The 23,462-nt window shown below is 47.4% G+C and overlaps 1 protein-coding gene across 6 annotated transcripts in view; it reads left to right on the forward strand.

The window, feature by feature from the left end:
- KDM2B (lysine demethylase 2B) overlaps nt 1-23,462 on the forward strand; it is a 759,008-nt gene that overhangs the window by 127,139 nt on the left and 608,407 nt on the right. For all 6 annotated transcript variants that reach the window (XM_085636000.1, XM_085636002.1, XM_085636001.1 and 3 more), the window contains exon 4: nt 20,299-20,345. In XM_085636000.1, the coding sequence (XP_085492126.1) occupies nt 20,299-20,345 (47 nt within the window). The remainder of the gene's footprint in view (nt 1-20,298; nt 20,346-23,462) is intronic.

Genomic DNA, 23,462 nt, shown 5'->3' on the forward strand with positions numbered 1-23,462 from the left:
TTTTCTTGGCTGTAACTTTATTTAATCACAAGGTGGTCTTGACATATCATGTGATCAAGCCCGGGTAAACCCGGGCGAAATGCGTCATGTTGCTCTGAATGGGGAAATAAAAATATAGATATCCCAAAAAAGAGTCACCTCCAAGTGAATACGCCACACGGTAAGTTTGATCCTTTAATTTGAGGACTGCAGAGGTATCAGCTTTCCTGTTACAAATCACATCCACTCGGCCAGACGCGTTTCGGGCATTCCACTGCCCTTCTTCACAGGCAACTTGCAAGGAGGAAACAGCAGCGCTATTGTAGAAAACCTGTGTAATCTTTTTAAGCATCCCTCCTCAGTGGGCTTATGCACATTTGCATTCTTAATGTTTTTCACTGCTCCGCTCAAATGGGCATGTGCACCATTGCACCTTGGTATTTGCAGCCCACAAATTTCTCATAAATCCCAAGTGGGTCCCGCTGTACCCCACATTTATGCTTAGTTTTTCCCAGTGGGTTGCTTGAAACAGGTAGGGCTCCTATATGGTACCACTAATGTCCGCCGTGGTGTAATGTGCCTCCCCCGCCTCATCAAGTATCTCTCTGATGTAGTCTGGGCCACGGGGATCAGCCAGCTTCTGAGACAGGGAGCGACTAGGTCTTCCCTCCTCGCCATAATAACGAGCCTTGCTGTGTCGAGACCTATGGGCCATCTCCTGATCGACCGTCACATTGTGTTTGGTAACCAAATCCAAAATTGCCAAGAGTGTTGATGGGGAAGGATCAAAATCGTAGGACCATTCTAGAGCGGAAATTTCTGCAGCCAATTTATGAATCCTACACCTCAGATCCCTCAAGACGCCCGCCTGTGCCCCCATGCACACCCCCCCCTAATGGTCACTTTAAATGCTTCTCAGAGGATGCCCGCGCTATCAACCGAACCTTCATTTTCCTTAAAAAAATGATGAATAGCCTCCCCAATGTCATGCTTAAAAACAGCGTCGGATAGCGAGAATGGCTGCAGTCATGGTGAATGGAGTCCGCTGGCACCGAGGGACCTGCAGCTTCAGGAGCACAGGAGAATGGTCCGAGAGCGTCCGAGCCATGTGACGGACATCCACCACCCAGGTACACGCAGCTTCAGTGACCAACCAGAAATCTAGGCGAGACCAGGTCCCATGAACAGAGGAGACAAAAGTACTCTCACGTGCCACAAAGTGCGGCAATCGCCACACATCCCACAATCGACCAGCATCTATCAGTCCCAACAGTGCCTCTGACGCCTGCTTGGGCCGCGTAGTCTCACTACCCATGCGGTCCACAGTCATATCCAAACACACATTGAAATCGCCGCCCCAAAGTATCTCTGCTTCCGGAATGCGGTGCCACACATCATAGAAAAAGGCTGGATCATCGATATTCGGGCCGTACACGTTCACCAGTAACACACTTGCTCCACCCAGTTGCCCATGTACAAGCGCAATTCGGTCATCCGTGTCGGTGCGAATAACTGAAAAAGGGACCCCCCGTTTGATCAATATCATTACCCCTCTTGCATAGCTGGAATATGACGACATCACGTGCACCCCCTCCCATGGGTGGGGATTTTAATGACGTACTGGACGATATAGACCACTCCAAGGTTAATGAAGGGACACGCATACCTATCCCATTAGCCGAGTTTGTAGACTCACTAGGGCTAATTGACCTCTGGCGTAGACACAATCCCAGAGTGCGTGGATACTCATACTTCTCAGGGGCTCATAGAACCTTCTTCAAACTGGACTACCTTTCGTACCCGCCGGTGAGTTGGGCGAAGTTGAAAGTGGAGAGTATTTCGCTAGAGTCATATATGACTATTCACTTTTGTGGTTGACGGTGGGTGGGAGCACCTCTAGGTCGTGGCAGGAATGGAGGATGTTGGCATGGGACTTACACTACCATATAGTAGCCAAGGAAATCCGCAAAGCCACAGAGCTGTACTTTTGTGAAAACGAAGGCACAGTGCCCTCGGCAGTAAAATTATGAGAGGCAACAAAGGCAGTGCTGCGGGACAGAGCGCAAAACATAAAAGCCCAAAAACGAAAGAAGATACTTGTCAGATCGAGGCCTTAGAACAGAAACTTCTTAACCTAGAGAGACACATTAGTCCCACCCCAGATACACAATTGCTTAGCCAGATGGCGGTGATGCAAGAGAGTACTGAATGCTAGTGGAGCAAGAGTTGGCTAGGCAACAGGGAGAGGGAGGCAAGGTGGGTGGTGGAAATTTAGGCGAACGGGATGGTTCACACGATTGCACAAGCGGTGGCAGTTGCATTTGCATTTGCTCGCTACTACAGAGCCCTCTATGAGGACATACCCTTAGTGGACGAGGCGCGAATAAATAACTACCTTTGTACCATTCACACCCCCAAGATCACGCACGAGGACCGAACGGCCCTTGATAGCAACTTTACACTACAAGAAGTGGCAGACGCGTTCTCCAGGCAAAAACCTGGGAAAACTCCGGGACCAAATGGATTGCCATCTGCATTTTTCAGTGGCAATGCCAGCCTACTAGCCCACACCTTCTGAACATGTACAATGCAGTGTTGGCGAAAGGGACACTTCCACCTGCGTCAAGCCACCATAGTGGCGATCCACAAACCCAGGAAACTCCACGCAAAATGTGTTTCGTATCGCCCGATATTGTTACTTAATGTGAAAACCAAATTATTGGCATCAATCCTGGCGTCTCATCTATTCACAGTGATCACCTCACTGATATACTGTGATCAGTCGTGCTTCATGCCCAAACGCACCACACGCTTTAACCTCCACCGCTTGGCTTATTGGCTAGAAACCGTCAGAAGTAGGCTGGCCCCTCACACCCTCCTCTCTCTAGATGCAGAGAAAGCCTTTGACGTGGTTCACTGGCCTTTCTTGCGTCAGCCTCGCTGAAGTTTGGTTTTGGACCTGCCTTCATGGCGTGGATAGAACTGCTATACACCAACCGCAGAGCGAGAGTGCGCGTTAATGGCGAGACGGTGGACTTCTCAGTGAAAAGAGGCACTAGACAGGGGTGATAGTTGTCCCCACTATTATTTGCATTGGGACTGGAGCCACTTGCGTGTCTAATCAGGGCGCACCGAGACTTGAGTGGTTTTAGTGATGATACCGGATTCTTAGGAGATGAGCAAATCTCCTTATACGCGGACGATGTACTATTATACATTAGTGACCCAGACACGATACTCTTGTTGATACTTCAGATATTTAGAGAATTTAGTGACCACTTTGGGTACCATATTAATTGGGACAAATCCAGTCTCAACGTAGAGGGGTGTTCGCTTGATTCAAGAACAACCTACGGTGGCCAAAGAGGGCTTTCGATACCTGGGGCTCTATGTCTCTACCGATCATGCAGTATGCTTCACCTGTAACATCAAACGAATACTGGTAGACTTCTGGGAAGACGTGGTGTGATGGAGACGGCTCCCTCTGACACTTCTCGGGAGAGCCGCCATGTACGAAATGATAACGCTCCAGAAACTCCTATGTGTATTGCAAAACACATACTGTCTGAACCCGGAGTCAAACTTCACAGCCATCAATGCGTAGCTACGCACACTTCTCTGGGAGGGGCAACACCCGCGTATAGCACTATACACACTTCAACGCAACCAATCCAATGGAGGGATAGCCTTACCTGACATACAGTCTTACTAAGGGGTGGCACACCTGATAGTCATTAATGAATGGAAACGCATGTCCGGAGACCACCCCACTTACCCCTTGGAAAGACTACAATTTCGACAGCTTTCATACATACACTATTTATACGGGGATAGGGACACCAGCAGATTACTCTCCGCCACACAGAGGGTTGTGGAGGCATGGAAAAAGCTCGAACACCAAATGAAAGGGGACAACAAACCGACGAAGGTGACACCACTCTGGAAGGGGGGCGAGACTGCCAGAGATAAACAGACTCCAAGGATTTAAAAGGTGGGACATAGTAGGAATCTCCAGACTGGGCGATATACTTAAGAAAGGGACCTTAATTTCTAACCCTGGGCGGACAACTACGCTACGCTCGTGAAGTTTGCGTAGTTTGAGCTACTTCGTGCTACGCGAATTGCACGTAGCACAGTGCAAAATCGCGTAGCATAGTTGGCATTTTTTGCTCGCTCTCAGTTCTCAACGCCAAGTTGGCGACCACAAGTGAGCAAAATGACATCCCGGCGAGACTTTTTCCTCGTTTGCGATCAGCAACATCAAGTTGCCGATCGCAAGCGTGGAAAATAAACCTCCCGGCGAGATTTTCAACGTGGGGAGGTCAGGTTTCTCATTGCGAGTAGTCGCGTATGCTCGTGACCGCTCGCGATGAGAAACTACCAGTCTGCGTTGAGAAAGCTGCCGCTCGAGTAAAAATCACCTCGAGCGGCAGAAAACAACAGCTCGCACTGTGTAAGATGACGTTTTCAATGACGGCACTGTGCAATCATCGTGAACAGCGCACTACGCACCTCGCGTAGTGCTACGCGTATCTCGCATAGTGCGAAGTGCACTTCACGTAGCTACGAGTAGCACAACTACGCCCAGGGTTATTCATTTCCTTCGAGGTGCTCCAGGCTGCATTCCGGATACACAATTCCCAAAGATATAAATTTCTGCAACTACAACATGATTGGAAAGCAGAGGCGATGAACCTCACTGAACTCCCTGAATTCACCCCCACTCGAAGGTAGACCACTGCAGGAGGAAATCCTGGACAAAGCAGTCTCTTGGACCTATAAAACATTAATTAATAATATCCCAGATAGGTTGGGGCCCCTTAGATCCAGATGGGAAACTACAACAGGGCAGTTACCAGACATTGGCTTGGGGGAGGCCCTAATGCACCCGAGGGAAGTCGCGATTAAGCTACGACTACGCTTGGTGCAATACAAGATCTTGCACAGAGTATATTTTGACAGGGCGCGTCTTTATACCATGGGGAAGGCAGACTCACACAATTGCCTGAGATGTAAAACTCAACGTGGCACATACATACACACATTATGGGAATGTCCTCTTATAGAGATCCACTGGAACCAGATATTGGGGAAGCTGAGCGCGATACTGGAGGCCCATTTCCGCAGGGAGGCCAAACATGTGCTGCTGGGAGTCTCCACAGAAATTGATCTACCTCGTACCAAACTTTTATTATGCAACCTGGGACTGGTAGTGGCCAAAAGAGACCTTGCTAGATACTGAGAATCCACCGATCTCCCTACACTTGCAGGGGCGGGTATGGATTTATATATGGTTGCAGAAAGGGTGACATTTAAAGCCCGGGCTGCTCCAAAGATTTCACCAAGATCTCTGGACCCCATGGCTGAGACACTATGGTCTAGAGATAGGAAATGATGACAGTGACAACAGTCGCGCACCGGATTGAGTCAGAGGCACGAGAGGGAGGGGGACCAGTGGCTACTCCCCCAGGCCGAAACCCACACGGTGGGGAGAGGGTTGGTGGGAGGCGCCCTGTTCCTTTATCCCTCCTGGAAACAACCTGTGGAAAAATGTGCTGTCAAACACTGCTGCTCACTAATGCTTTAATTTGTACCAAGAATGCATATCTACTATGTGCAATGTATCTGTTTCGGTGTACTGGCAAACTTTGTATTAATGAAAACAGTTAAACAAAAAATGGTACTTACATGTTATCTTCTTGAGTACGTTCCCTAACTTTTTTTGAGAAAATCGCGTGAAAAAGCAGTTTTCACTCAAACATGGTTCATCAAATCACAGCAGAGGAACAGATCAGCTTTGTTCACTGGGTAAAATCAACTTAGAACACACCACAATTCCTACATTTTTATGATACCACGAACAAATGACTTATATTGTTAATAAAAATCTGTTATCACCCTTTAAATGTTCTCTTTTTTATGTCCCTCAAAACCTGCCATTCACTACAATGCATTTCAGTGGGGACCATGAGCCTGAGTCCTTTAATGGGTGCCTCAGCATGTTGTCCGTGTTGTGGTCAGCCAAGTAAGAGGGGTCCCTTTTGTACCCTCCCATGCCGCTTATATATATTATGTTTATTAATTTTCAGGCTGCAGGAGCCATGTCCCTAGTCCTGTAATGGCTGCCACAACATAATGTTACGGTTGTGACCAACAACCAGTATTGACTACCCCCCCCCCTTTTTTTTTCTTTTCATACCAAATTTTATTGGGTTTTCTGAAAGAAAAAGAAAAAAGAAGACAAGTAAAAAGGCACGTATACAATGTTGCATCTCGAACCCAGAAATAGGATTAAAGTATATAGGTATATAGGCGCGCCTAAGGCAAGCCCGTCTGCGCCCGTCCGCGACTGTCCGGGGCTAGGGGCGCGCCACTCCGCCCCGCTCACCACCTATACCCCGGACCAACTACACAAACTCCAGGGACCCTGGCCCATCGCTACCTCTACCTGTTCCCGCATCCTCTCTCTTGGTCTCTCTCCCGCCGCTCCCTCTCACATCCCCCTTCCCATAGTTGACCCTTCTCTCTCGTCCAGTAGCAACACTCTTCCCACTATCCCTAAATCCCTCACGGTGTTCTACCTCAACACTCGGTCAGCAGTCGCCCATGCACATGAACTCTCAGTCATGCTGGATCTCCAAGCCCCTGATCTTCTTTTCCTAACGGAGACCTGGTTCAGCGACGACTCCCTCCCCGCCCTATTAGCCACCTTACCGGCCTCCTACTACGCCCTTCGGGCTGATCGCCCTCCCGGCAGAGCTGGAGGCGGCGTGGCGGTCATCGCACGCACCGATCTCCCCTTTCAAACTCTGTCCCTGCCTGATATCGCGACCACCGAATACTTGGTTATTCGCACTACTTCCATTACTCCCCTCTGACCTGTTTTCTCACTTACCGTCCTCCTCAATCCCCTTTACAATTCCTCCCTGACTTTCTGGAAGTCCTGGCTACCATTACAGTCAATAACTCCTCTATCCTACTCCTCGGCGACTTCAACTTCTGGCCTTCCGACCCAGCTGAATGTTCGTCCTCTAAGGAATTCTCTGAAACCCTCCAATCCCTCAACTTCACTCCCTACGTCCTTTCCCCCACCCACACCAAGGGTCATATTCTTGACCAGATCTGGTCCCTAAACTGTCCCGTGGAATTCCTCTCCATTTCGCCTTGCACTTGGTCCGACCACCACCTTATCTCTTTTTCCCTACCTATTCACCCCCCAGCCCATCCCCCTCGCCCCAAAAACATCTGGGTCCGAGCATGGGGTCGTGTCAACCCGGAAGATCTTTCTTCCCTTCTTATCACTTCCCTCCCTTCCCTGCAGGGCCTCTCTACTCTCTCCCAGGTTGAGGCCATAGATCAGTGGCTCTCCGTTGGCAGTGACTCAGTTGCCCCGCTCAAACGCATTACTTCCAAGCGCGACAAGGATGCCAACCGGTGGTTCAACACAGACCTTAAGGCCACCAAACTTACTGTACGCCGCGCGGAGCGGGCTTGGAGGCGAAGTTATTACCCCACTTTAAGACTGGAGTATACCAACATCCTTACCCAGTATAAAAAAGACATCGTGGTGGCCAAAACCGCCTACTTCTCCTCCAAAATCCTCGCTGCAGAAAACCAGCCTAAGGAGATTTTCACGATTGTCCATAACCTGGCGCTCTCTGATAGAACAACTTTGAAGCCCGCCCCCTCCGAGGATCTCTGCCACTCCCTCAACAACTATTTTATCCATAAAATTTCTACTATTAAAGCTAACATCCCGCCCCCTTCTTTCTCCTTTGTTGATCCCCAATGCCCCCCTCCCAAGGGACAACTCACTGCCCTCCCCCCCATATCTAAGGAAGCCCTGTCTTCCTTGGTACCCTTGGTTAAATCTGGCTCTCCACTTGACCCCTGTCCTGCTCACATTCTCCGTCACATCTTTGTCGCCTGTCCGGACCCTCCCCTTCACCTCCTCAACAGTTCTCTGGCTAAAGGTGTAGTTCCTTCCCCCTTGAAGTCTGCGATTATTGTTCCGATTCTAAAAAAACCTGGGGCTGACCCCTCTGTCCCTGCCAATTTCCGCCCCATCTCCCTCTTACCTTTTCTGGCAAAGGTGCTCGAGCGCCATGTCACGGGCGCTTTGAGCTCCTTTGTAGAGACTTATGGTGCTCTTGCTCCCCGCCAGGCCGGCTTCCGCCCCGCACACTCCACGGAGTCCGTTGTTATTTCGGTCTTGGACAACCTCAGGGAGGGTATGGATACTAACCGGCGCCAGGCCCTTGTGCTCCTCGACCTCTCGGCCGCCTTTGACACGGTGGATCATACCATCTTGCTTTCCCGTGTCAGGGCGGCCGGGATCGGAGGGACCGCCTTGGTCTGGCTCTCATCCTTCCTGAGCGACCGCACCCAGGCCGTTCGCCTGGGTGATTTTACAGCGGACATCCGAAAAGTCCAGTGCGGGGTTCCCCAAGGCTCCTCCCTTTCCCCCCTCCTGTTTAATCTCTATATTGCCCCTCTTATCTTTTCTCTCCAACAAATGGAGGTCTCCGTATTTAATTATGCGGATGACCTCCAGCTGGTCTTTAACCTCTCCTCTTCCCCCTCTTCTATCCTTAATTTTCAATCTGTCATGCTCCACATCCGGGACTGGATGAGCCACAATCACCTTAAACTCAACCCTGACAAGACCGAGCTGGTGTTGACGGGTGGTTCATCCAGCCCCTGGTCCCCTCTCTTCTGGCCCCTTTCTCTTGGCCCCTCTCCGGAACCCTCTACCTCTGTTAAAACCCTCGGCATAAAACTGAACTCTCAACTCACCCTTCACTCCCAGGTTAGCTCTGTGGTATCTTCCTCTTTCCTTTCACTGCGCATTATACGCAGGGTGTCCCGTTTCTTCACTTTCTCAGCTCTCAAACTCATCATTTTAGCCATGGTGGTCTCCCGCCTGGACTACGGCAACGCCCTATATGCAGGTATCCCTGCATATAGTTTACGGCGTTTGCAGCAGATACAAAACCAGGCGGCCCGCCTGGTCTTCAATCTTCCCAAATTTCACCGTTCCTCCCCCCTCTTGAAATCCCTGCACTGGCTCCCTGTGCAAGCCCGTATCCAATTCAAGCTCGCCTCCATTACCTTTTTGGCCCGACTGGACTTGGCTCCAGCATTTATCTCCTCAGAGATCACCCCCTATGTACCCACTAGGGAACTCCGCTCCTCTTCCCAGTCCCTCCTCACTATCCCACGCTATCGGACAAAGAAGTGGGGTGGTTCGAAATTTGCTACCCTTGCCCCCATCCTCTGGAACTCCTTTCCCCTAGCTCTGCGATCCATTTCCCTGTACCCGCAATATCGCAAACATCTCAAAGCCCATTTGTTCACAAAATTCTTTGATTAAACCCCCAGCAGTCTCCCCCGTCGTCTGGCCCTGGATCTGGTTAGCAGTAGCGCCAAGAAACCGCAGGTGTACGAGCGCTTTACAAGTACTTTAAAACTCAAACTCAAACTCATAGGTGTATAAATCCATTTGTATATAGGCAAAGGGATCATGTACTATAGTGATAGACGATCTGGTCCAGTGATGTGTAATAATAAAGCAATAGTACAGGAACAGTGTGACGTGCATTACTAGTGCAACAGTATTGCAACAAGTACCCTCCCCACCCACCAATCAAAGGGTGTGTCCTCAGTAGCAGACAGTAAAGAAAGAGAGAAGAGGGGGGTATTCTATCCAGTTTGTATTGTGCGTCAGCAGCAAGAGTCATAGTGTGCAAGTATCAGTATGTGGTGTCTGGGGATAGGGAGGTATGTTCGAGGATTGCTATCTCCTTGCAACTCTGGCTCTTAAATTCACCTGTATCATGGCTCTATATTTGGCTGCAATCGGCACTAGAGCCCAATTATATCTTCCTGTGAGTCACCTGTGTTTGGTTGGGGTACGTTTGTGTCTTAACGCTTTGAAGGACTACAATAGGAGATCCCAGGACATAGCAGTTGGCTTTTTCCTCAGTCCGTGGTGTTCCTCTCTGCTTAATGCCCCACTTTCTGCCAGACCCCTTTGCTCCATCTCCTCCCTCCAGCGTGGCAAGGTAGGCAGGAGCGCTGATTTCCAGCACCTAGTTATGAGGCATTTCGCCAGTATGAGCGCCAAGTCTGCAAATTTTGCCTGTACTTTGTAATCCTTTGGATGTGGATCCAAGCCCAGTATGCAACTCTCAGCCGTGTTCCATGTGTGCCATCACCTCCTGCAATGAAACAGCTATCTGTTTCCAGTATGTGGAGACGGCAGAGCAGGACCAAAACATGTAGTAGGTCAGCGTCTTGTTCTGTGCATCTCAGACAGTTCACCCCTCCTGCAGAGGACATCGTATGTAGTCGATGTGGTGTACAGCAAGCCACGCGCAACCATACTAGGAGTGTACGCTATCTTCTGTAGATTACGCCCGCTAGCCAGTAAGAGAGTCTTTGCTGTTGGCTTGCCATGCAGTAAGCCCTCAAATCTAATGCTCCTGTGCCATCGGCGTCAGATTGTAATTGTAGTTTTGCCAGACTGACTCGGCTCCTGCTTGTGCCCCATATTAAATCGGTCATTAACCTATTCAGTGTTTTGAAAGTAGTAGTCGGGATCACTACCGGCAAGTTGGTGAAAAAGTTTAGTACACGCGGCAACATGCCCATTTTTGCAATGGCTAAATGTCCCGCCACTGATAACGGGATCGATGTCCAAAAAGCAATTTGGGACCACAAAGCAGTGATCGCTCTTTGTAGGTTACCTACAAATAGGTTCCGTTGGGATCTATACACTTGGACTCCCATGTATTTAAATATGTCGGGACAACAGCCATCTCCGCCTATGCGTGTGATTTATTCAAGTTAATGGTGAGCCCTGAGATTAAATGAAAGTGGGAGAAGATTTGAGCCACAGTTTGGAAACTGCTCTAGAGGTCCCTGGTGTATAGTATAATATCGTCGGCATATAGAGACAGTGCATGCATCGTCTGCCCTATACGGGATTCCCCAGTGTACCGCATCACGATGCAGCATGTGAACGATGGGCTCCAAGGCCAGCACGGAAAAAATAGGGAACAATGGGCACCCCTGCCTGGTCCCTCGCTGTATCTTGTAGGGACCTGAGATGTGTGATTCCGTGTGGGCCCGTGCCGTCGGGAAGTGTACAATAATGTGACCCAGCGGATAAACTCTTGGGAGACCCCGTATTGTTGGAGAGCTGCCAACATGTACTCACAGCTAAGGGTATCAAAAGCTTGGTGGAGGTCTAGGGAGAGGCACCCTGCGTTGGGGAAGTGATCTAGAAGAGCACATACTACTTGATAGAACCTGCGTATATTTAGGGATGTACTCCGGCTGGGCACAAATCCGCATTGATCTATGTGTATGAGTTTTGAGAGAAAGGGGAGGAGTCGGCTCGCCAGAACTTTGCTTAATTTTTTATACTCTGTGTTTAGGAGTGACAGGGACTGTATGCCATGTTATCTGAACGGTCTCTGCCCGGTTTCGGCAGTGATGTTACCAGGGCTTATACTGTGGTTGGGGGTAGTGTGCCCCCATCCAGTGAGGTGCGGTATAGGCGCTCCTACCGGGGACCAAGTGCTTAGCGAAGGTGGCGTATGACTCCACGGGTAGGCCATCTAGCCCTGAGTTTTTGTTACAGGGATGATCCCTAATAGCCTCCCGAATCTCCGTCGCTGAATCGGCCCTCCAAGCGCCACTCCATCTGCCACGGATATCTTGGGCAATTGAATCGTGTTTAAGAAATCACTGATTGCCTGAGGGTCTGCCTCCGGAGCAGCCGTTTATAAATGTTCATAATATTCCCGAAAGGTTTTGTTTAATCTGTTCTGGGTGTCTGTATGGGCCTTCCAAGGAAGTTAGGTGTGTCTCTTGTTAAAATACGATCTGGGACTTATGACTGCAAAGTTGGGTGTATTTTTTATGACGTTTATGGACTGAGCCCATCCCCCTCATATTCCAGGTTTCAAGTTATAGTATTGTACCATAGCCATGTGTGTCAGATTCGCCCCTGTGGCAGCAACCAAGGGGTCTGAAGCGGTGTTGACTGGAAGGACGCACCCATTGTAGCCCCAACATAGTTAACATTAATGTCCCAAATACACGTTACAACCTAGAAACTGTGTTCGACCAAACATAAACCTTAGAAGGCAACCATTGTAATGAGTTACGTGCTTTCACCCAGGGGATTATATTAGATGCATTGGCCATCCGCATCTGCTAGTGAGGCCTTAAGACGTATCCTGTGCTAATGGGCTCCCGGCACCATGACCAACCACCCAATCCCCCATAAAATCTAGGTGGTGTCATGAGTAAAACCTGCCTTGTTGTGCCAGTAATATACAGATCTCATAATTAGAGTCTCCTGCTTTGCATGGGCCCTGTAGCTTGTAGATAGCCAGTAAGTACAGCTGTTGCGTCCAGTGTGCCCCATATATTTGTGTGTCTGGGGAATAGACGAGTATAATTCAAGCACCCATGCAGCGTTATACCCAGACAGTGGTCAAGGGCCTGTTTCAGCCTAACATGTCTCTTACTATTTGTGGGGTTATCGAGGGGAAGAGTGCAATGCTGCTATAAGAGTCTGTGTGAGCCGTGCTGTCGGACAACTTCCCATCCTTGGCCAGAGATCCTGGGTCTCGCAGGGCAGCCACAGTCTGGAGCGCCCTACATCTAACCTCCCGCATCTGTTCTTGGGGGTGAGGGGGGGGAGTGACTTCCCGTCTCAGTGAGGACTTATTGTGCATCGTTGTGTGACTTGTTTGCGTCGTTGATTATGTGTGGGTGGGTGATTGTCCTCAATGCAGGACCATGCCACTTCGGGGTTATCAAAGAAATGGCTTGTGTGCTTGTGAAGGATTTTGATGTGAGCTGAGAAGAGGAGGGCATATTGAAGATTGAGATGTTGCAGGTGTTTCTTGATCTCTTGGTAGGAGGCCCTCTGGCTCTGGACCTGTACAGTGTAGTCCGGGAACAGAGAGATTCTGGTGTTCTCGTATTGTATGGATGCATTTTTTCGTGCTTGCGGAGAAGAGTATCTCTATCCCTATAGTTGAGGACCTGGGCCACAATTTGCATGGGCGGTGCTCCCGGTGTTCGACCTCCAGTGTGGGCCCTGTGCGCTTTTTCAACATTAAACATTAAACATTGCAGTAAGATCTTCAGTGGCAACCGCGGTGCGCAACCAGTGTTTAATAAATTGAGTGGGGTTATTACCTTCGCAGTTTTCGGGTAGGCCAATTATTCTAACGTTGTTTCTTCCTGAGTGCCCTTCAGCGTCCTCTACCCAGTTCTGGAGCTCCACAAGCTGATGTTAAAGCCAAACAACCACCTCAGACTGGTCATTGCGCCACAGGGCCATGTCAGAGAGTGTTGTATTGATTCGAATCTTCTTCTATGACTTCTTATGGTCGGCTCTGAGGAGGCTGACATCAGTAGTGAGAGCTCCCAATTGCTGCTTCAGTACCGCAAGGATTCTCTGTTTTTCTTGATGATGGTGTTTAATTTTTCAGGGGGAGAGGGATCCACAGTAGGGTGCCCTGTGATCATGGGAGATGAATCATCCGTTAGTGTCATTTGTGCCCCTCCTGAGGGTCCATGATCCAGCTGTTTCCCCTTTATTTGGCCCATTCTATGGCTGTGGGTCATCTAGGTTAGACCCTCTACTGCATACAGAGGATCCGTACTTGAAAGCAGGAGGGGCAGAAGGGGCCTCCCCAACAGTCTCCCTGTCACAGTTTTCTTGTAGTATCCACACTCCGTGCCCGGGGCTTCTAGTGACGGGGATCCAGCCTGCGTGCAGGAGTACAGTCACTGGGCCAGAATTGGGGCTGTTCAGTCGCACCGCAAGGTTCCACAGCAGATCTCGCCCAACTCCATGCGTGTTATTAGCAGTGCGTTTCTGCTGCAGAATCCATACCTGTCTCTCCCAATGTAGGCACTGTACCCTCAGAGGATCGATACAGGTCTTGCAGTGCGCCCCTTCTGGCACGGCATCTCCCAGTGGTAGGCCTCAGTTAGTACTGGTGCCTGTAAAGTGGAAATCGGACCTCGGCGCGGTTCCCCGGCGGGCTCCCAAGGGTTTCGCGCCATTCAGCAGATGGCACTCAAGCCTCCTGTCAGGGGGAGAGTGCCCAGCCATTCATGCAGACCGGGCCAAGCCTCATGGTAGGCTGGACCACCCCTCGGCCCCAGGGCCCGCCAGCCCGCACAGCTCTGAGCTCGGCCTAAATCCACCAAAGGAGCAGCGCGGCGGGCTCAGTCCTCACTGGGAATGTCACAGTTGCTCTATGGGCGGGGGGCGGAGGAAGCAGGTAGGACTCACCGGATGTTCCCCCCGGTCACTACGCAACGAGCGATTATTCAGGGTCATACAATCCAGACGGGAGGTCGCTCGATAGTGGACAGATACTGGCGTCTCTCATTGGAAAAGTCTGCTGTCGCCAACCCAGCACACTGTCATCATCCGCCACGGGTGAATCCAGTATCTGGGTCCGGCAAAAGGGTCCAGCCATCCTCGGCCCCCTCCGGAACCTCAGCTTGGAGAGTCTATCTCAGCGGGCATCAGTCAGCAATAGCAGGGGCCAAGCACCTTCAGGCCGTCCACACCTGGGGTAACCGGAACAGGTATTTGGGACCCTCTCATCCAGGCATCTCTCTGTGAGGGTCTTGCCTCTCCCGTTGTGATCTGTCCGGCCCGCTAGCTAGACCCACCTGTTCCCCCCCCTCGGCCGATGCCGCCGCTTGATCTCTGGCGGCACCAGCCCAGCAAGTAGGAGCCCTGCAGGCAACAGGGGTCGACCCGGAAGCCCGCGGCCCAGCAGGTAGGCCAAGCTGGGCACTCGACGAGCCCCGGAGAGCCCAGAAGGTCGCCACGCAGCTGCACCAGGAAGGTGTTGGTAGCAGTCTCAGACGGTCGGGCCTGGCACGTATCAGGGCTCGTGCAGCAGTCAACAGGTGCCTGTGGCCGCACCTCCGCAACGGTTTTGAAGCAGTGGGCAGGGTAGATGGCTCAGGTTGTCAGGGGTCCGTTTTGGCATGGTTATTTGGCCCAGGCCCGGAAGCTACTTGTTGTAAGTAGATTAGATAGGCATCAGGACACGTCTTCAAGTTATAAGATAGATTTATTAAGATAGCACAGCAGAGATAAAGCACTTCGCTAGCTGACCAGACCATCAACTGCCAAGACTGGAGCATTCACAAACCAGATAGAACACTCATAGGTAGTAAGGGAGGTTGAGAAGACATAAACACAAAGAATGGTCTACTGACCCCAAGTAGCCATAACAAAGCAAGCACATATATACAACATATCTTCTTCCTTTACAGAAAACACAATAAACGCTTCAAACACCCAACAAAAGCTTAAAGCATGAAAAGGAAAAGCAAGAAAACATAAAACATGTAGGAGGTCAACAACCTCTTGGACTTCCAGATGACGAAAGCAAAGGGCAGGATAAGAAGAGGATCACAATGAGAATCATGACAAATATCACAATAAACAATGACATGACCACCTTCTTCCCTTCAATTGACGAAAAACAAAAAGAGACAGTCTACTCTCTACAATCCGTCCTTGTGGCCATCAAAAACGGGAAGAGACAGCTTACGTTCTCCAATCAGTTTTCCGTCTGTCGCGGCTTACAGCACACAGTTGAAGATATAAAAGTTCAACAAACGCCTCTAATGCTCAACCGTTCTGGAAGAATGCTCCCTAAGAAAAAACATTAGCCAGATTCCTTTCAGTCCAAAATGACGTTCTGGTTCTTTTCTTGGGTTAAAGGCCTCTCGATGTAGTTCGGGCCTCTACATTAGACTTAGAATTAAATTTCTTTATCGACAAGCTGTCTCAGTACTAAGGGCTAAAAACCCCGGCTCTAGTCACGGAACATTTGTACCGGTAGAAAGAACCTCCATGTCACGATTTTATCTCGTGGTACTGGAACTCTTGTCGTCACCACTCTAGGTGGTGAACTCTCTTGGTCAAATGACGCATTTTTACTCTTGTCGTCACCACTCTAGGTGGTGAACTCTCTTGGTCAATGACGCATTTTTTCCCTTTCTTAATCCTATCCCGGTACTGATTCTGGGACATCCATTGTCCACCGCTAGATAGGTTGGAACTTTAGTTCTCTCGCTTTATTCCTTTTTCCTTTTCCCTTGTCCCCTTCCGGTCCTGGGACATCCTTTGTCTTCTCCAGGTTTCTGGTTTTGCCGGTCCTGGGACTACCATTGTCCTCTCCCGGTTACTGGTTTTGCCGGTCCTGGGACTACCATTGTCCTCTCCCGGTCGTGGTCCAAGGCTCACTTCCTCAGTCCTTACTTTACCCTGACGCGGGGTAAAAGTTGCAATATTTCCTCTAAGAAAATATTGAAATAGGAATTTCCCATTTGCAATTTCACTTTTCCACTTGCGTCTTTCAGTTTCCCATTTACTTAGCAATTTTTCCACTAGCGTCTTTCAATTTCCCATATGTTTTGCAATTTTCCACTTGCATTTTAACTCTTTAAAATTTTCACAACTTCAATACTTTATAAAGGTGGCATCCTTTCTAATGACTTTAAGTCTGATTTTCATTCCTTATGACTTTAAGTCTATATTTTTTTCCTTCCATCTGCCACACCTGCTTTTTTTTTCTTTTACTGCTCTGTAACTGCACTTAAAAACAGAACCAATAAGGTACTCCTTTTAGCGCTTCTTCGGTACCTCACCATATATATGTGCTGTTTAACATAACCATCAAAACAATCACTCTAACGCCGTACTCTTAATGCCGTAGTTTAATCCAGTTTACGAATGCAGATCAAAAGAGCAATTCAGCCATATGTTTTACAATTTCAAGGATTATTTCCATGTCACAAACGATATTAAAAACACAAAAAAAAAAGGTCCCACCATCAACTGCCAAGACTGGAACATTCACAAACCATATAGAACACTCATAGGTAGTAAGGGAGGTTGAGAAGACATAAACACAAAGAATGGACTACTGACCCCAAGTAGCCATAACAAAGCAAGCACATATATACAACACTACTCTTTCAGATGTCCCCCATCTTCGGCAGTTGACCACGCGCCCCCCCACCCCCTCCTCTTGACTAGTCCCCTTTGAAGTGGCCAAGCAGAGTATAACTGGACTCCAGTAGTCCAGATATATCTATTTTTTTAACCCCTTCCCATCCCAAGCACTTCTTTAAACATAAATCCCTTTTGAAAACATCTGAACCGATGTACACCAAATAACAAATTAGCATGAGAAATCAATTCGCTGGGACCCCCCTCTTACTTGCTCCAGCCCCCCAACTTGATTGATCACGACAAAACATTCCGGGAAGGAGCTGAACATCATGGTATAGTCCTTGTTCAGTTGTTGAGGTTTTTTTCTTCACGTTAATGAGTCACAATTCTCTCTAGTTAGACGGATAGTTGTTTCACAATCCACAATCGGCCTAGGTAGTACACCAGGACATATACTTGTGCTAGGGCTCCATGGGCATGCATGTTCAGCAATACATATGGGATATGGGTAAAAGAAAACCACATTAACACACTGCAGGCCCAGTATGATCTTTTGTCCATGGCTGGGTGCCCATTTCTTGGAGATTCACAGTGGGGAAGCTTTACATTACTGAAGGAACCAGGAAAGTAGGTGTATGTGTGTAAGAAAACAATCACCTGTAGAATAACAATGGGGCAGAGTATCAGTAATATTGCAATAAATGAAGAAAGTTACAGCAGAAGTATTACACTTGGTATCTGTGATTTACCAGCCCTCCCTCAGATAGTGCTTTCATAATCTTGGATGAATACTAGGAAGCCTTCCACATGACCAGGAAAGAGGAGAGGCAGTAGGCTCTACTTTGACTTAGCAGGAGAAGAGATACAAACTCAGCAATGTAAAAATCCTAATCTCGAAAGGAAAAGAGTCTGAAACGTGAGGCAACTAAAGTTAAAGGAAAACACACCAAATACTAGAACAGAAATGCTAGCTTGAAAACAGCAATGGGTGCTTTGAACCACATCAATATATATAGTTGCCAGGCTCTGAGTAAATGTCTCACCTTTCTTGTGCTGCTGTTCCACCCCAACACGCCGATCAGGCCTCTGTGATACAGGAAGTAACCCCAAGGTATTGTCTATAGTGTGAATGCTAGAATGCTAACTTAGATGTGCTTTGTGTCATAATCACTAGCCCTCTATTGTGTATCTTCCTGCTTAGGATTTTTGCAAAATTGCATGTGCATATGGGATACTTGCTCTTTGAACCGTTCTTCACTCTAAAGGACTAGGAAAAAGATTCCAGTATCTCTATAACCCTACGCTACTGCATCACCATCTAGCCTCCACCTCTGCGTTCCTTTCCCTTATTACTTCAAAGACCTTCTCCAGTTTCAAGACGTTATCATTCCAGGTGGTGACGTCACTCTCGTCTGAGATATGGCATTCAGCCATGTCTGTTCAAGACCCTTGTTTATCCAGCCCCACTTGATGGTCCAATTGCATGGTCAAGGCATCAGTCTTGCCATCAATAGTTTAGCGTCTTTGTTTTTATATTGAGCAGATGGGTCTTGACTTCTAGATTACCTTTAATCTCCATTTTCTCAGCGTCTGTTTGCACAATTGGATCTTTCTCCAAAGTTCTTGTCACTTTGCTTTAGGTCAAAAGTAAATTTGAATTGTCTGTGATCTTGTGTGCCCATATTTTGAAGTGACCCAGGCTAAGTAAGATCATGGGCCAAGTGGTACACTGCATGGGTACAATGTGGTCATATTGTAGCGAATGCTCTCTCTGTGAGAGATTTGTTCAGGAGTCAACCATAGTCTGTATTGCATGCCTTCATGATTTTCGTGGTGCTCAACCTCTCTCAATCCCTGTATTTGTCCTGTTCAGTATCTCTACCCACTATGTTGTGGTCCCATTTCTCTCTTTCCCTTATGGTGCTCGACTCCAGTCCTCCTCACTCTCTGCATACCATTGTCAAGAGCAGTACTCTGAGTCTATCAGGCATTGGGGTGGAATCTATTTGTCTCAGAAGACAAAAGGGCCCTCATTCAGAGTTGGTTGGAATTAGCAGAAGGGACCTGCAGAGTGGAGAACCCCATCCCAACATGCAATCTTCCCCTGAAGGAAGTTGAATAGGGAGGTTGCAACTCCCTGTTTAAGATGACTAGGTACTAACTATGACAGCCATGCAGGATCTGTTTAACTGTATTGCAAAACCAAACATTCCCCCCATTACAACCTGTTTTCGCTGCACAGATTCCTCCAAGTAAAACCTGGAAGAATTTTAATGGGTAAAAAATCATCAAGAAATCCTTATTTGGATACTAACAAATATCTAGATGTACATATCAACTCGGAATGTGAGGCAAATTCAAATCAGTCACATAGTGCTATCCATTCATACTTTTGTTCCATTGTACATGTAGTGGTGAATACGGTACATGATGGTGAAGGCACATTACTGGGCTCATAAGTCTGCCTCAGATATGGGATTGATTGATTCCATTAGTGCCATTGACTTTTATAACATTGATGTTCTACAGAAGGATTAGTATAACACAACAGGAGATATATCGACAGCAAACATGAAAGGTGATGGGTACTTGAAAATAGTCTAAATCCTTAGCATTCCCTCTAAATGACATTCCAACCCACTGTTTTACGCCCATTGTGCTACTCTAGACAGAGGCCCATCTTATCCAAATCTGGTTGGACCCTGCTTCTCGTGGGAACAGCCCTACCGAATTGTCAAGCAAGGCCCCTCCAAAAGGGAACACAAGCTACCCCGGACCAGTTTCGTCATTATTAGGGCTCATCAGTGAAGTATATCTTGGATCTTGTGTCGCAGCGAGCAACGGACCCACATCTGGCATGCCCGTTGTACATTGGGTGAAACACTGCAGGTAGGGATGCAAATTCGAGTGATTGACAGTGTTTAGACTATTTGCAAGCATTCCTCCCTCCACTCCCGCATTCCTGTGTTTATTGTTGATATATCGCCTGTTTTGTTACACAAAGTATTGTACAGAACATACATGGCTTCGATAGGGTTCTCCCACCATTGCCAACGCCTCTAGTTTCAGATCACTATAAAAAAATCCTCTTTTATTTCAAGTCTGCACACAATTGCAATCACACTGTAGGAACCTTGGACCTTGGCTCCCTATGCCATACCTATACTGTGGGTGTGTGTGTGTCTGAGCAAAGTGTGTGCGACAAAGAAAGCACTGTTATATAGGTGTATATTGTGTGTTTTATTACTTTGTTTTCTAAATGGGTTTTAAACATTGTTTCTATGTTATATTTGTAGAATGCCAGACCAGAACTTCAGTGTGAGGGACGTGAAACTTTTAGTGGGTAAGTTTTTCAGAATTTCTAATATTGACTACGTTGTTATGTTCTTTTGATCAATATGAAGTTACACCAGCTGAATATAGCATATGTTGCTGTTCTTAAAACCTGTGTGTGTCTTTCATGCGTTATGCAGGTCTGTTAACATGTCAGAATTAATAGAGGAAAACTGAAATAAAAATGGGTCCTTCATGAATTTACATGCGTTGAATATCCCTTGACACGAAGGCAAGGAATGTGGGTCATAGACTGGCAAGCAGTATTTCTTTTTTTATAGTCCATAGATATCACTTTAAGATACCAACCAATCTTCTCGAGAAGCTACCCTGGATAACCGTTATACATTCCTGTTGCTTCTGGTGAATACACATGTATAGAGTTTTTTTGAAGAAACACACCTTTGTTTTGCAATTATCTCCCATTTTTCTTTCTGGATATCAGGTGTTTTGTTTTATCTTTGCAGTAGCTGTAGTTCTCTAAAGGAACTTAGCTACATGTGCTCTGATTGAAAAGGCAGTCATTTTTAGTTCTCGCCTATGCAGCAATTGTGCTGTCTCTTCGAGATATGCTGTTTTCAGGTATAGACTTAAAACTCCGCCCATTTTCTGCCCATCTTTTCAATTGGCTCCTGTTACTGTCCTTTTTAAATGGTTGCTTTTGATTTGTAAATTGGCTTAGTAGTCCCTCCTTAGTACCGCCTTATCGCCTTTTGTATCTTCCCATGAGGACTGGCCCTCTTACGTGTTTTGTTACTCGGTATGTCCACCACACAAAATTGGGCACCTAGAGCACATAAAGGTCCAGCATGCATGCTCCACTGTTAATTCTCAAAATAAAAAGGTATGCTGCTGTTCCTAAATGGGACAAAGGACAAAGGGGGGTAAGCAGGGAAATGGAACCACTACAAGGGGAGCAGTTCCTTTTTGATAATGGGGCCCTCACACACCCTTGCGGGTGTGATACTACATCATCAGGCTTGCTCCTCTTCAAGCCGTTGCTGCAATGCCTGACGGTCACCCTCAAGGGGGCTCTTTATCGGAGATCTTTTTTCCAAAGCTGTGATGTGAAGTGCAAGTTAAGGGCTCTTTGTGTAGATTGAGAAAAAGTAGGTGTCGATGTAATGATTAGTGACTTAAAAAAGGCTAGGCAAGTCTCAAATCAAATTGTAATCCATGAGTATGCCTAACTTATTTGAAACGTCATGTCACCAGTGGGGACAATGATCCCTGGTGACTTATAAGGTCAACATGTTTCATACGGTCAAATAGTCAAGATGTGATCTAGGGCAATTCTTCAGGACCGTAAAAATTCTAACTAATCTACAGTGTCTGGGACCAAAGACGCAACAAGTAGTGTCCAAACACTAAGTACCCTATACATTCGGTGAGCTGTGCCTTTTATCTCAGACGTGGCTCGCCAAACTCAATTTTTTCAATATTACGTTTTTTTGGTCCTGGGGTTTGTTTATTGTTTGTGGCTCTTGCACTCATAAAACCAATCTCAACCAGCCCATGATGGCTGCCAAAGGACTAACACCCACTTCAGTTCCTCCAACCAGAGTCCTCCTTTGGTGTCGGCCATGGCACGCGCCACCATTTCCAGTACAATACACAGCCACATTGAAGTTCTGATGGTCCCCGTTTCGAATGAGCTCAAACATTGTGTTAATATAAAGTTCTAACTTTAAATATTATAATTTCTTTTAAAACTCCCATTTTTAAACATTACCCGACATGTGAGGTCTGTTGTAAATATTTGACTATAATTATAATACTTTATTTAATATATGAATGTATGAATGAATGACTGAGGAAGCACTTATAAAGCGCCTGGTTACCCGAAGGCATCCCAGCGATAAGGAAACGCTAAGTCAGATTCATAACATATCAGGGGAAGAGAAACGTTTTTAACTGTTTACGAAAATGATGGTGATTAGATTGGGAGCGGATATGAAGGGGAACTCGATTCCACAGCTTGGCAGCACTATATGAAAACTTACGGCCTCCACTTCTTGTTGAAAGTCAATGTGCGTTATATTTGTTTTATTATTTTTCAGTAAGTTGAAGGCATGCATTGATATTTATATTTTGTTAAATGTGTGATTTGAAAGCAGGACATGAGGGGGGCGAAGTAAGGAGGGCACCATCCTGAGGCGGCCGCTCTCTGGCCAGCACACAAGATGGCGGGGACGGGTAGCATGAACCTGACAGCAGTAGCTGGCTTGCTTCCCTGGTCTGTGTCGAGGTCTGCAGCGGCTGTGGGCGCGCTCCTTCTGTACGCGGTTAAATGTTCTCCGGGACTTTCACCAGAGCCGTCATGGTGACCAAGAGGGCACTGCTCATCCTGGCCAAGGGGGCCAATGGGTATCTCGTGCGCTGTGAACATTAGTTTAACAGATGTGTGCATTATATTCTACATGCTACCTCTACGTAAAAGTCCAACAATATAGTAACAAAATATTTTATCTTTTTAGTTATACGTCTTACTTTGCCCCCTCTCCCAGTTGTGCTCAAGATAACAAGTCCCATACTTTTTGATGCACTTCAGCTTCTGGAATAGATACGTATGAGGGGATGCTGAAAGTAGGTGGATGCTTGCTGACTTTGAAGGAAGGATTGGGTGGAAAACGATGATAAAGAAGTAGAGAAAGGTGAAGATAGAAATGGAGGGAAAGCGGGGTGCTAGAATGAGCGAGAAGGATAAAGTGGGCAAAGGGGTAACTGGAGAGGAGGGCTAAAGTTCTTGTGGTGAAGTTTTCGTGATCTTTAACATGGCGTTTTAGCCGCAGGGAACACTAAGGCGAAACTTTTTGGAGTGCTGTTCTGTTAATGGGTTAAGGTCAGCGGACCAAATTACACGGCTTGGTTGACTAAGAATCAAATTACGTGGCATATTGTGTCGCAATATTATTTTATTGTTTTTCATGTTATCACAGTTAATACTGCTTTTCAAAGGTTTCACCTCAGTACCCGTTTAATATAGCAACTAGTAACTAGAAGATGAGAAGTTACACTTTGGAAAGTGTCTGCAGCTGCTTGGCACCACAAGTGAAACCTTTTCAAGTAACGTAAACCGTCGGGGATTTAAAAAAAATGTTGTTGTTGTATCATTCATGCCGCATAA

This window comes from Triturus cristatus, chromosome 11 (assembly GCF_964204655.1).
Source record: "Triturus cristatus chromosome 11, aTriCri1.1, whole genome shotgun sequence".
Lineage (NCBI taxonomy): Eukaryota > Metazoa > Chordata > Amphibia > Caudata > Salamandridae > Triturus > Triturus cristatus.